At 43.7% G+C, this 12,957-nt stretch overlaps 1 protein-coding gene across 1 annotated transcript in view; it reads left to right on the top strand.

The window, feature by feature from the left end:
* The window catches only part of chp1 (calcineurin-like EF-hand protein 1), a 29,136-nt gene extending 16,179 nt beyond the window's left edge, over positions 1-12,957 (top strand). The window contains exons 4-7 of the mRNA XM_078233560.1: positions 5,037-5,164; positions 6,756-6,817; positions 8,393-8,515; positions 10,816-12,957. Of these exons, the coding sequence (XP_078089686.1) occupies positions 5,037-5,164; positions 6,756-6,817; positions 8,393-8,515; positions 10,816-10,869 (367 nt within the window). The 3' untranslated portion in view covers positions 10,870-12,957. The remainder of the gene's footprint in view (positions 1-5,036; positions 5,165-6,755; positions 6,818-8,392; positions 8,516-10,815) is intronic.

The following is a 12,957-nucleotide window of genomic DNA, read 5'->3' as shown; positions in this document are numbered from 1 at the left end:
AAGAACCGGGGCTGATATGGGGGAAAAAAAATTTATGCTCCAATGTCAGAATTTGGAGTGCACTGATGATCAGCTGATGATACAGATTTGATGGTAACATTCAAAAGAGAATTGAAATTTTAAAAATTGCAGGGATTTTGAAGAAGAGCAGCAAAGTGAGACTAACTGGCTGCTCTTTGAGTCATCGCACACTGGACGGACTGGCGACCTTCTGTGCTGACCTGTTCTCTGAACATACAGAATGAACCAAGATAATTGCTTTAATTCCGCCTTGTTGAGAGGACAGAAAGACACACATTGTAGCAGTGGACTAATTGGGAGGTCACATATTTTCCATAATGCATGCTTGAGCGTCCATGTAGTGTTTTTATGTACCATCTCTAATGCAGAAACAATTCCAAGACACTTTACATAGGAGGCCGGAATTTGTAAAATAGGTAAAGGAATGAAAACTGAGCCAGGAATTAAGATAGTGACCAAACACTTGGTTATTTATTTAGCAAATGCAAATCGCCAAAGCCAAGTAAGTGATAGCCTCTTCATCTGCTCAATTTAAGGTGATTAATCCACCACTTAGTAGAGGTGGCACACTTTGGTAACTCACCTGCTGTGGTTGTTCAAAGACTGCCATTCAAAAGATAAGGTTTCTCATTTGTTTATCGGACAGATGGATCTTACTCAGGAAGGTTATGTCATATGGGGTGCTGAGATGGAAGGTGGACAGCAGGTGGGTTGAACAGATCATCATGGTGTCGTAAGTGAGATGCAGCACAGATTGTGTCAAGCAGCTTGTGGGTTTTTGTCAGCCAGTGGAATCATGTTTGCAAGGGCAGGTAGCCAGTGGAAAGATGTTGAGCACAAAGTTTCAGCTCTGAAGTGTACTGTTGCATCCAGTTGAGTGTCAATAAGATGTGTGTGAGATGATCTTTGCCAAACAGGTATACAAGACTCTGCTATGGAGCATGATGAGGTAAGTGCTGAGCTCCGGAGTGTTGTGATAGCAGCATCATGCGTAGATCCAGCATGTTTGGTTAATTGTTTCTGGTTTTCACATTTGCTGGTGTTTTCTCCAGATGTTCCCAGAAAGACAGAGTCATATCTAGTGTCACTCCCAAGTATGTTGGGTTGGGATCGTGCTTTAGACTAGCCATCCTTGTAGATATGCAATTCTTTTTTGGCACTGGCGTGGTGGAAGCAGAATACACTGGTTATGGTTTTGAAGCAATTTGGTGTGAGGCTTAAGTAGTTTATCAACTTCATAATGTCTTTGTTAAGAGTGTGCCCCAGAGTGCTGAAGAATTGAGCTTGGGTGACACAACAGATGTCATCGGCAATGATGAACTTGTGGAGCATGATTGTTGGCAGGTCATGCTTACGTATGTTGAACAGGCCAGCACTGAGCCCTGTGGTAGTCCATTGGGCAGTCTTCCCCATGTTCTCTTTTGTCCAAGTTGAACTCTGAATCATCTGTTGCAAATGAGTGTTTCCTTAAGTGTCTCAGGGTGGAGAAACAGCAGAGTTTATCTGTAACCAGTCCACTACCTCATGGCATTGGGTTGTACTACTTTAGCATGGAATACAAATTTACAGGAGAGAAGGAGACCATTCATCTCCTTGGGCTCGTGTCAGTAGAGAGAAACATAACCAATCTAATCTCATCGTCCAGCTCTTGGTCCATGGCTCTGTAGGTTACACCAAATTGAGTACATGTCCAACTGTTTTGTAAATCTGATGAGGATTTCTGTCTCTACTACACTTTCAGGCAGTGAGTTTCAGACCCCCACCACCCTCTGGGTGAAAATAATTACTCCTCAATTCTTTTACCAATTAATTTAAATCTGTGCCCCAATTATTGATCTCTCTGCTAGCTGAAATAATAGGTCCTTCATAGCCACTATCCAAGCCCCTCAGAATTTTATACACTTCCAACTAAATCTCCCTGCCTCCTCTTCCAAAGAAAACTGCCCAAACCTACCCAATTTTTCCTCTCGACTAAAATCCTGGCAGCATCTGTAAAATCTCTTCTGTACCCTCCCTAGGTGGTACAGTGGTTAACACTACCTCGCAGCGCCAGGGACCCAGATACGATTCCCGGTTTGGGTCACTGTCTGCGTGGAGTTTGCACATTCTTCATGTCTGCGTGGGTTTCCTCTGGGTGCTCCGGTTTCCACCCAGAGTTCAAAGATGTGTAGGTTAGGTGGATTGGCCATGCTAAATTGCCCCTTAGTGTCAGGGGACTAACTAGGGTAAATGCATGGGGTTGTGGGGATAGGGCCTGGGTGGAATTGTGGTTGGTGGAGACTCGATGGGTCGAATGGCCTCCTGCACTGTAGGATTCTATGATTCTAGTATTATCACATTGTCCCTGTAATGCATTGATTGTATGCAGTATTCTAGCTGTGTTTTGTATGTAGTACCACAGTTCTAGCATAGCCACCTTGCTGTTGTACTCTAAGCCTCAACCAATAAAGGAACACATCCCATTTGCTTTTTAATCACCATACATATGTGTCATGCTACCAGTAGACATGCGCTCCAAGATCCCTCCATTCCTCCAGACTTGAGTCATACAGTACAGAAGAGGCCCTTCGGTCCATTGAGTCTGCACTGGCAAAATACACTAAATCTACACTAATCCCACTTTGTAGCACTTGAGTCAGTGTTTTGAAATTTCAAGTTCCCATCCACATACTTTTTAAAGGTTGTGAGGTTTCCCGCCTCTGCTATCCTCCCAGGCAGTTGCATTCCAGACTCTTACCACCCTCTGGGTAAAAGGAGTCTTCCTCCGAATGTTACCATTTATTATATGTTCCCTTGCCTTGTTTGCTGTCCCCCAAATGCATTAACTCCCACTTCTCCAGATTAAAATCCACTTTCCTCTATTCTGCCTAGCTGACCCATCTATTGATATTTTCCTGCAATCCACAGCTTTCTTCCTCACGATCAACCACATAGCCAATTTTTATATCATCTGCAAACGTCTTAATCATATCCCCTACCTGCAACTCTAAATTATTGTTGCAAAGCACAAGCAGCAAGGGTCCTAGTACTGAGTACTGTGAAACCCCACTGGAAAGGACATTCCAGTCACAAAAAAAGTCAAACTTTCTTGTTATAATCCAGGTCAGAAACTCCAAAATGTTTTATGAAGTCAGCCCAGACCATAGGTTTTGCACTTTGAATTTGGCACGGGTAAGCATGAGATGTTTCACTCTAGGTATGATTCAAGTGACCCACTAGGAAGCTTTTTTCTAACAAAGTTTATTTAAGAACACAGTTAGCATATAATAAAATTAACGTTTACCAATTACAAAAACAAAACAAACGTGATGGTTTAAATCTTAACAGCTAAATATGCAGTTCCCAGTAAACAACCTCCACAAACGTGGAGGCTGTTTACTAGAAACGTTCTAGACGTGGCATAGAAAGCAAGTATGCTCATGTGATGCTGGATTTTGCAGCTTTGCAACACCTGCTGTGAATTGGTCCTTTGAATGTGGAATTGAAACGCTGAGGCTTTCCAACCCTGGAACTTTTAGCACACCTCAAGAGCGAGAGAGAGAGAGACAGCGACACTACTTTACTCCAGCTTCTAGCTAGCCAGCCACCAACAGCAGAATTTTCAACATCAGAGAGAGAGACAAATAAAAAAAAACCCTGCTTTTCAAACAGCTTCTGCCAAAATTAAAGTAAAACCTTTGGATTTCTCCTGTGTGGGGGGGGGGGGAGGTTTACTGTCCAAAGGTACCTGACCTGTCAATCATGTGCAAATCAAACCCCAAGCAGCAATTCCAAAAGGGTCATAAAACTTCAGGACACTGCATTAAGCCCAGATTAAAAATAAACATTGCTTCAATTATTCTGCTTCAGCAACCATAAAATATACCAGTACAGGTAACACAGGCATCAAAACAAATATGCCAGGCCTGCTTAAAAAAGAAACTGCAGAGAAACATGATTAAAACACATTTCTTAAAGGTACAGTATTGTCACGTTCTTTTTAACCCACCCAACAAACAAATAACGTGCCACCAGTACAATAAGCATGCTATTGAACAAACAGACTTGTCTGTCTGAAATATATCAACAAGTTCTCATTCACTGTGATCTCCATAAACTTTAACAATGTTTGCTGAAAGCTTACTGATTTGTAGTTACTCCTTGTATGATTTTTATCTTCCCTATGGATATCAAAACATTTTTCTTTCCATTTGGATTGAAAACATATGAGCTATTAAGACAGATAAGCTGGGCAAACAGGTGGCCCCTTATTTAAAGTTTTGCGATCAGATGATGAGAGGGTTTGATACAGTAAACATAGAGACGAGGTTTCCACTGAATTCAGGAGAAACATCTTTATTCAAAATGTTAGGATATGATACTGGCTACCAAAATAAAAAGTTGAGGTGATCTGTGTAGGTGCGTTTAAGGCAAAGCTCAGTACATGAAGGAAAAAGGAATAGAAGGATCTGCTATTTGAGTAGGTGAATTTGTGGCCTGACATGTAGTGGGGTCACCTTTGTCCTCGCCTTTCATCCCACCACCTTCTATATTCGACAGATCATCTGCCATCCATCTCCAATCTTGTCCCTATACCAAACATATCATCTTCCCTGGCCACTGCTAACCCCACATCCCCATCTCTGCTTTCCAAAGAGACTCTTCCCTCCATCGCACTCCCAGCACCCTCTTTTATTTGCCCAACTCCTTCCCAAGCAAGCATAGATTTGACACCACTGCAAAAGGTCTGAGCACACCCAGGAGAGGAGTGCGTGTGTATCCATGTGGGATTCATTCGGAAACCATGTGAGGTATTTGCAAACTACTCACATATATGTGATGAACTCTGCTCTATTTCGTGCAATTCAATTCTTGCCTGGTCCTGTTGCTGTCTTGTCTCTCTGTTATTGATGAGGCTGGATAGCGCTGACCCTGCACTGAGCTCTGAAAGCTGTATGATCATTCTGTACAATTACTGCTGCTGAGCTGGGCTTCCTGCCACTGAACCTCAGATTTTTCTTTCTAAATGTGCTCAGTGAAGACCAGGTCAACTTCCGAGGTTTTATGCGGACTCTTGCTCATTTCCGACCCATTGAGGAGAGTGATAAAAACAAAGACCCTCGTGTTCCTGAGCCCCTCAATAGCAGGAACAACAAACTGCTCTGTAAGTAATCCAAACTTGTCTATCTGCTTTTCATTATGGGGGAAAGGGAGGAGGTGGTTACTGCATCTGCAGGTTAAGCAAGGAATACTGAGCTCTTAGATTATTCTGTCTTTAAGTGCATTGTCCAGTGTGACTCTGAACTGTCCAAAGCAAGGGTTCAACCTCAGGCTCTTCTACTGAGCAAATTTGAGGCATGATGGTTGCAGTGGTGGTTGGGGATAGGGAGCAGGTAGTTGGTCTCTGCCTCTAGATGAGATAAATCTGCAAGGGTACCTACTATCAGTGGGAGCTGATGCAGCTACTGGTGTGTAGCAGCAGGTGAATACCATTTTGGCATGGGTTCAAGATAACCACAGGATTCAGACTGGTGTAGTCAATAGTGACCAACACTTTACCTCAGCAGTGAAACTTTAGTTATCCCTCTTTCTGGCACAAAACAAAATACTGGAGTACTTCCCAATGCAGCAAATCACTGATCAACCAGTTACTCTCTTAGCTGCTACTCAGAATTATAAACTTTGAAACAGGCTGACAGTAGTACATTCCCATTTGCACCCCCCCATTGACTGGATTTGTACCCCCATTTGCACCCCTTACTGACAGCATTACCTCTATACCCATCACTGACAACATCTCCCTGCTTCAGACCACTCACTGCCAGCATTAACCCACCATTCCGCACCCTTCACTGACCGTATTACTCCATTTCTTTACCATTCACTGACAGCATTGCCCTCTTTCCATACCCCTCGCTGATAGTGTTACCCCCTTCCATACCCCTCACTGATAGTGTTACCCCCTTCCATACCCCTTGCTGATATTGTTACCCCCTTCCATACCCCTCGCTGACAGCGTTGTCCCCCCCTTCTGCACTGCTCACTGACAGCGTTGCCCTCTTTTCATACCTATGTTTATAGTATTACCCCCCTTTCATACCGCTCACTGACAGCATTGCGCTTACAGCATTGTCTCCCTTCTGTACCACTCCCTGAAAGCATTATACCCCATTTTGTGTATTGGTAGAGGTGGTGTGTATGGGGTTAGTCCAGGATGAACCTGGAATCTCACATGACTGCATTTTTGTAAGACATTTTCTCAATAGACTTCTTACTGTGTTTACCCCAGTCCAACGCCGGCATCTCCACATCCTCAATAGATGAGGCAGTGAATGTGTCTTCTCTATAATGCTTGCTTTCCACCCCCAACAGAGTGCTATTGTTATGTCTGGTCTGCTGATCTGGGGGGGGGGGGGGGGGGGGCAAGATTTGTCTAAGGGGACTGAGATAATAACGTTTACATGATGTGAGGGTGGTGAGATAGAGTAAAGAGAAATGAAAGTGATGTTAAAGGACAGAAGAGAAGCAGCAAAACAAAGATAGGAGTGAGATTGGATAGATAGAAGAGGAGAAATGGGGGGACAATGGAAAAAGAGGAGAGAAATAAGACTGAATAGAGATGATTATTTCTCACCAGATGAGTTCAGTGCCACACACAACTCTCCTTGTTGCGTTATTTTCTTTGGTAGTCTTAATTACTGGTTTTTACTTGGCTCAAACATTGAGATAGCGTGATCCATTCTCTTCCATTTCAGTTGCATTCAGGCTATATGATCTTGACAAGGATGACAAGATTTCGCGAGAAGAGCTCCTGCAGGTAACGAGTGCCTTCTCCTGTGCTGTGTTAAACTGCACTAACCAAGAGTGGGTGGCAGAAAAGTGATAGATCCATCCACTATAGATCTTAATGTAACATTTACTGATCAGATTTTCTCCAACATAGATTCACAGCAACTTTCCATTGGAATGTTTTTATGAATTTGTGGTATGGACACTATTTGACAGGGTTTGCATGTGCTGCCAAGATCCCAGGCTCAATGACCACAAGCCACTGTACGTCTCTCAACCTCAGTATGTCCCAATGCAATTTATAGCCAATGAAGTTGTCGTGTCCTAACTATGTTAGGGGTTGTGCATTTTAAACAAAGAAAAGATGTGGTTTGCACATGTAGATTCAAAGTAACACACAACAGGTTTATTCTAGACGCTCTTGCCTGTAACTAAAACAGCAGCCTATGCAGCACCATAATGGTATCACCATCAAATGACTGGCTCTTAAAGCAATCCTGCAACTATTTAAGTATATAACAGAAGTATCATCACTTTAGTAATGGAGGAAGGCAGCAGCTTCCCACAAACAGTAATGTGGCGGTGATCAGAGTTTTAGTGATTTTGATTGGGGGTAAATATTCAGCAGGATACAGAGAAAACTGTCCTCCCCTTTGAATAATGTTGTGGGTTCTTTCCCATCCATCTGAGATGGCAAATGGACCTCAGTTTAAGTCTCATCTGAAATAACGCATCTGTTGCAGTGTAGCATTCCCTCACTAGAGCAGAAGTCTGAATAGTGTGCTCATGTGGCTGGAGTAGAGCTCAATCCACTACTTGAGACTCAAAAGTGAGAGATACACACTGAGCCATGACTGACATTAATCCACATGCGAAGGATTATTGTACATTCTCACAGCAATGAGCAATCCTGTTATATTAGCATGGATTCACCTATTCCCCAACAAGCTTTATTTTTGGAAGTCTGAGAAGGCATTTTTGTAAAATAAAGACTTGTTGAAAGGAAATACTTAGCCTCCAGAGCCTCCCGGGATGGGGGGTGTGATCCTCTCCATTGTTGTTGTCTCTTCCAAGTCTCACACCATTCTGACTAGGATTTATATTACTGCTGTTTTACCATTAATGTGTCAAAATCCTGAAAAACTTCATTGTGGATGTCCTGCGGCACTTCAAGAAAGCGACTCACCACCACCTTCTCAAGGTAAGAAGTCTCACAACACTAGGTTAAAGTCCAACAGGTTTATTTGGTATCATGAGCTTTCAGAGCACTGCTCCTTCATCAGCTGAGTCACCCCAAAAGCTCATGATACCAAATAAACCTGTTGGACTTCAACCTGGTGTGGTCAGACTTCTTACTGTGCCCACCCCCAGTCCAATGCCGGCATCTCCACATCATGGCTCACCTTAAGAGCAATTAGGGATGAATAATAAATGCTGGCCTTGTCAGCGATCCCAAGAAAAACAGTAGGAAGGAGGGGCATGGGAGCACTTAGATTGGTTCTGATATGTGATGGTGCTGACATTTTAAGGGAAGACTCAGTTCAGTGCAGGCAGTGAGACAGATCAGTTCAATACAGTAGTTTATTCCCTTTTGTCAACACAGGTTCTTCGCATGATGGTGGGGGTCAACATTTCTGAAGAACAGTTGGGAAGCATAGCAGACCGGACCATTCAAGAGGCAGACCAGGATGGTGACCTTTCTATCTCTTTCACAGAGTTCCAGAAGGTATGAGAGCAGGTTGCGCTGCTGCTTTCAGTCGAAACTGGTATATTGTCTGCTCTGTCTAGGGCAGTGGTTCCCAAACTTTTTTCACTGGGCCGCACTTTCAGAATAAAAATTTGCTCACGCCACACTGAATTTTTTATTGATAAGAAATCCATTCAAAAACAAAAAAAAACAACTCCTAGCAGTGCTTGATTCATAACATAGAACACAACTACTTTCTGGATGTCCCATGATCATATTATAAAGTATAAAACAATGCTTGTTTAAACCATGTTTAAATGTTTCTTTGTCCTTGAATCTTCCCGCCACACTTGCCATCCTCTCTCGCCGCACCAGTGTGGCGCGCCGCACCCTTTGGGAACCACTGGTCTAGGGTATGGAGCAGTTGAGAAACACACCAGTACACTTCCCCAATGTGATACAGTGACAGACCTGTACCAGCCAGTGCTGTGCCCCAGTATTGTACAGTGACAGATCTGTACCAGCCAGTGTTGTACCCCAGTGTTATGCAGTGACACACCTGAATTCACCAGTACTGTATCCCAATGTTATACAGTGACAGACCTGTATTGATCAGCATTGTACCCCAGTGTTATACAGTGACAGTATTCTAATCCAGTGTTACAGCTTGCTCATCAATTCCTAGAGCCCAAAGCTATGTGAACTGTTGTCTTTTCTGCGACCAGTTCACTGGCCCTTACACTCGCTGCTTCCCTCCCTGACCATCCTGTTCCCAGCCCCTTTCACTCCATTGCTCACAGCGAGGAGCACTTCAAGTACTCCCACTTCCCCACCTTCTCCCCATATTCCTGCACATTCTTCTTTAGAAAATGTGGAAAGATTGTGGCACAGAAGGAGGCCACTCTGCTGGTCGTGTCTGTGCTAGCCAAAAATCGCAGCCTAATCCAATTTTTTAGCAGGCGACCCGAGCACCTTTAAATGAATTGAGGAGTTTTGCCTCTAATACCCTTTCAGGCAGTGAACTCCAAACCCTTACCACCCTGTGGGTGAAAAGTATTTTCCTCACCTCCCCACTTATCTTTCTACCAATCATTCTAAATCTCATGCCTACTAGACACTGACCTCTAAGGGAAATAGGCCCTTCCCATCCACTCTGTCCAGGCCCCTCACAACCTTGTGCACCACAATCAAATAACCTCTCAGCCTCCTGTTCCATGGAAAACAACTCCAGCCTATCCAATCAGAGTTGTTAAGTTATTAGGATTTTTGGGCCAGTTTCAAAACCACTGATCTAGCCATTCTGCTGCAGCTGGTTATGTCGGATTATTAAAGGACAATTGATACCAAAGAGATTCAAACATATTAAAAACACAAGGGCATTTGTAGGGAGTGAATAGTTCTGGATTCCTCACCCAGATCTCCAAATAATACAAATGTTCTTGTGCAGTCAATGGATATTTCAAACCATGCATTATTCCAAATACTTCCTCTCCCCAATTCACGCTTGTATGCATTGGTTTCAAAATGATGAACTCGTTCATTCACAATTCATAGATCCCAGTACTACACCCCAGAATTGTACAGTGACAGACATGTAACCCATCAATACTCTACCTGTTTGTTATACAATGACTGACTTTACCCACCAATACTGTATCCGAATCGTGTACAGTGACAGCCCTGTACCTGCTAGTATCTGTACCACAGTATTTCAAGAACAGTACAGCACAGGAACAGGCCCTTCGGCCCACCAAGCCTGCGTCGATCATGTTACCCTATCTAGACCAACTGCCTGTATCCCTCTATCCCCTGGCTGTTCATGTATCTATCCAGATTAGTGTTAAATGTCGCTAAAGTGTCTGCCTCAACCACCTCACTTGGCAGTGCATTCCAGGCCCCCACCACCCTCCGTAAAAAAAAAATCTTTCCCGCACATCTCTACTGAACTTCTCGCCGCCCCCACTGCTTACCTTGAATTTGTGCTCCCTTGTAATTGTAACTGACCTGTAGCCAGTATTAGTGACCAGCCTGTACTCATCAATCCCAACTTGTGTTGTTCTGCTTGACGTATTACTGCTTACTCTCCTGTTTGTTTGCCTCTTTCTGCGCTCTCTGGCTGATCAATTTATTTTTCTCTCTGTTCACTCTATCTCATTGCTGAGTTTGGTTCTTACTCTGTGCTCTCTACCTGACCACCTGTGGTTTGTTTATTTCTCTCTCTCTGCTCTCTACCTGCCCAGTGTGATTCTCTTTGCTCATTATCTGTTGAGTTTGTTTTTTCTCTTTTTGTGTTCCTACTTGCTCAATTTACCACCTTTTCTCTCTTCACCCCCCATCAGGTGTTGGAGAAGGTTGATGTTGAGCAGAAGATGAGCATCCGTTTCCTCCACTGAAATCCACACTGTAAAGTGAATGAGCAGACGGGATCTCCGCACAATGTCTGCCTCTGACTACATCAACATATTAGCTAACTACGTAGAAAACTTTTATCAGTTGCACAGGAGAGTGTCGGTCATTCCATAGGTTCCCCATTCCTCAGCAGCCGTGGAAGTCATTAGTCTGTATGGTTAGTTCTGAGTCCCACCAGTAAGAAGTGTTGTACGTTTCACCTGATTATCCTAGGTACCATTGACCAGCAGCCCATTGGACTGAACAGACTAATCGGCCTTGCTGGTGGACCAGTGCTGCTATTCAGGAGGTGGTTAATAGAGGAAACTAGTCCTACCTGAGGGGTCCATGATTGCCATGGATTGCACTGTTCTTGTAATGGACTGCTTCCCCATCAAACTGTGCAAAACTGAGAGGATGACAATCAGGTGCTTTTTAAATTGAATTTGTAGGTTTTTCTGATTGGGGTTATTGATTATGGGGTATTTATTGATCCAATGTTGTGGTTTTCATGATATTTGCTATTACAGATCCTTAATGCCAGCCAGTTATTTTACCTTGTCTGTTCTGCTTGTTATGTTTTAGGCCCAATCTCTTCAAACCCCTATAAGGAGAACAACGGTTGCCATTTTGTTTTAGGAAAAAACACTACTTTCCCCATGGTTTCTGCATGGGTTCAGGCTTTCTTGTACGCTGTTTGTGACTTATTTAAATGTGTATGCCAACACAAGATTTCACCAGATTTTACTTGGCAATGATGACGACAGTTGTATAGGTCTTAATGCCTGCAGGTCCCTTGGTGGTGGTGGTGATGTGGGGGAGGGGGAGAGCTCGTATCTGCAGGCCTCTCTTAGGGGTGGTGTGGCGAGGAGAACTGCGGTGTTAAACCATCAGTTGCTGGTGAATTTCTGTGCCTTTGCTTCCTAGCTTTCACCCCTGGTGGGGAAGCCTTTATAGTAATGGTATTTTTACTTTTGCTGCCTATGAAGAGAGGATTCTGTGTGCCGCCCCCTCTCTCTCTTAGTTAATTGGCTGCTGTACCAGCGGAAACTAAACTTGACAGTGCCTCTGTTCTGATGATATCAGTTCCTAAATGTGACAACACATTTCTGGTGCTGCTGAGATGCCATTGGTAATTCCACTTTTAGTATTGAGTACAGGCAGCAAGGGAACCCCAGACATTATAAAAACTTCAATGTTGCCATGTGATGTGATTGGAAAATGTCCTCCCTGCCCTTCTATATGAACAGACATCTCGAACAGAGTCACAGTATTTGTAACATCAGCTGCCGTACTGCAGTATTTATAATTAGCTTTTGCTGTTGAATCTACCTAGTTGTGGTGATTCTTATTGAAGTTCAGTGTCACAGTAACATTCCAACAGTATTTATTTTGCTGTGATCTAAGTGTTCGCACAGTGGAATGAAGGAAGGGCTGCGGCTGTCCCAATGTTGTAGAGCTTGAATCGGTCACATTGTTTTTCAGAGAGATGAAGAACAAGTTATTTTACCGTCTTGTTGAGTGCTCAACAAATTCAAAAGCCCATTTGTGCCAATGAGCACCATGCACATTCCTGGGCCTTGCTGCAGAACTGTAGGGTTCTGTCCAGGGAAGGCACACCCTCGCCTGACTTTGATCTCTCGGGGGATGTCGGAAGCCTGAAGACACAGCCCTGCTTCTGTGTGTTGTTCTGGTTGATTTTTTTGAGGCTAGATGTTTCTTTCATAAGCTGTCATCATGATCGTCAGAGGCTAGGATCCCATTCAAGTCCTCAACTTTTGGTTACGTGCCTTTATTGGGTACCTTTGGGTATCCGTTCTTCTGTGGACCACCTGATGAGGGAGTAGTGTGGGAGAGTGAATTCTTTAAACAAAGAGTCGAGAACAGAAAGACTGCCCAAGTTGTTTCATTTGCATCATGGCTTCACCCTCCCTTATTCCTCCCCACCTTCCCTTCCCCAGGGTACATGGGGAAAGCTGATAATTATCAAAGTTTTCCCTCACAAAAGACTGAGTGGGAATGGTAACCAGACTGGTCTGATTGAGCTGAATGCAATGCAAGCTGTTGAATGCCTGTGCCTGGCTCACTGATAT

This window comes from Mustelus asterias, chromosome 18 (genome assembly GCF_964213995.1).
Source record: "Mustelus asterias chromosome 18, sMusAst1.hap1.1, whole genome shotgun sequence".
Lineage (NCBI taxonomy): Eukaryota > Metazoa > Chordata > Chondrichthyes > Carcharhiniformes > Triakidae > Mustelus > Mustelus asterias.
The sequence above is the reverse complement of the archived record's forward strand: the minus strand, read 5'-3'. Positions and strand labels throughout refer to the sequence as shown.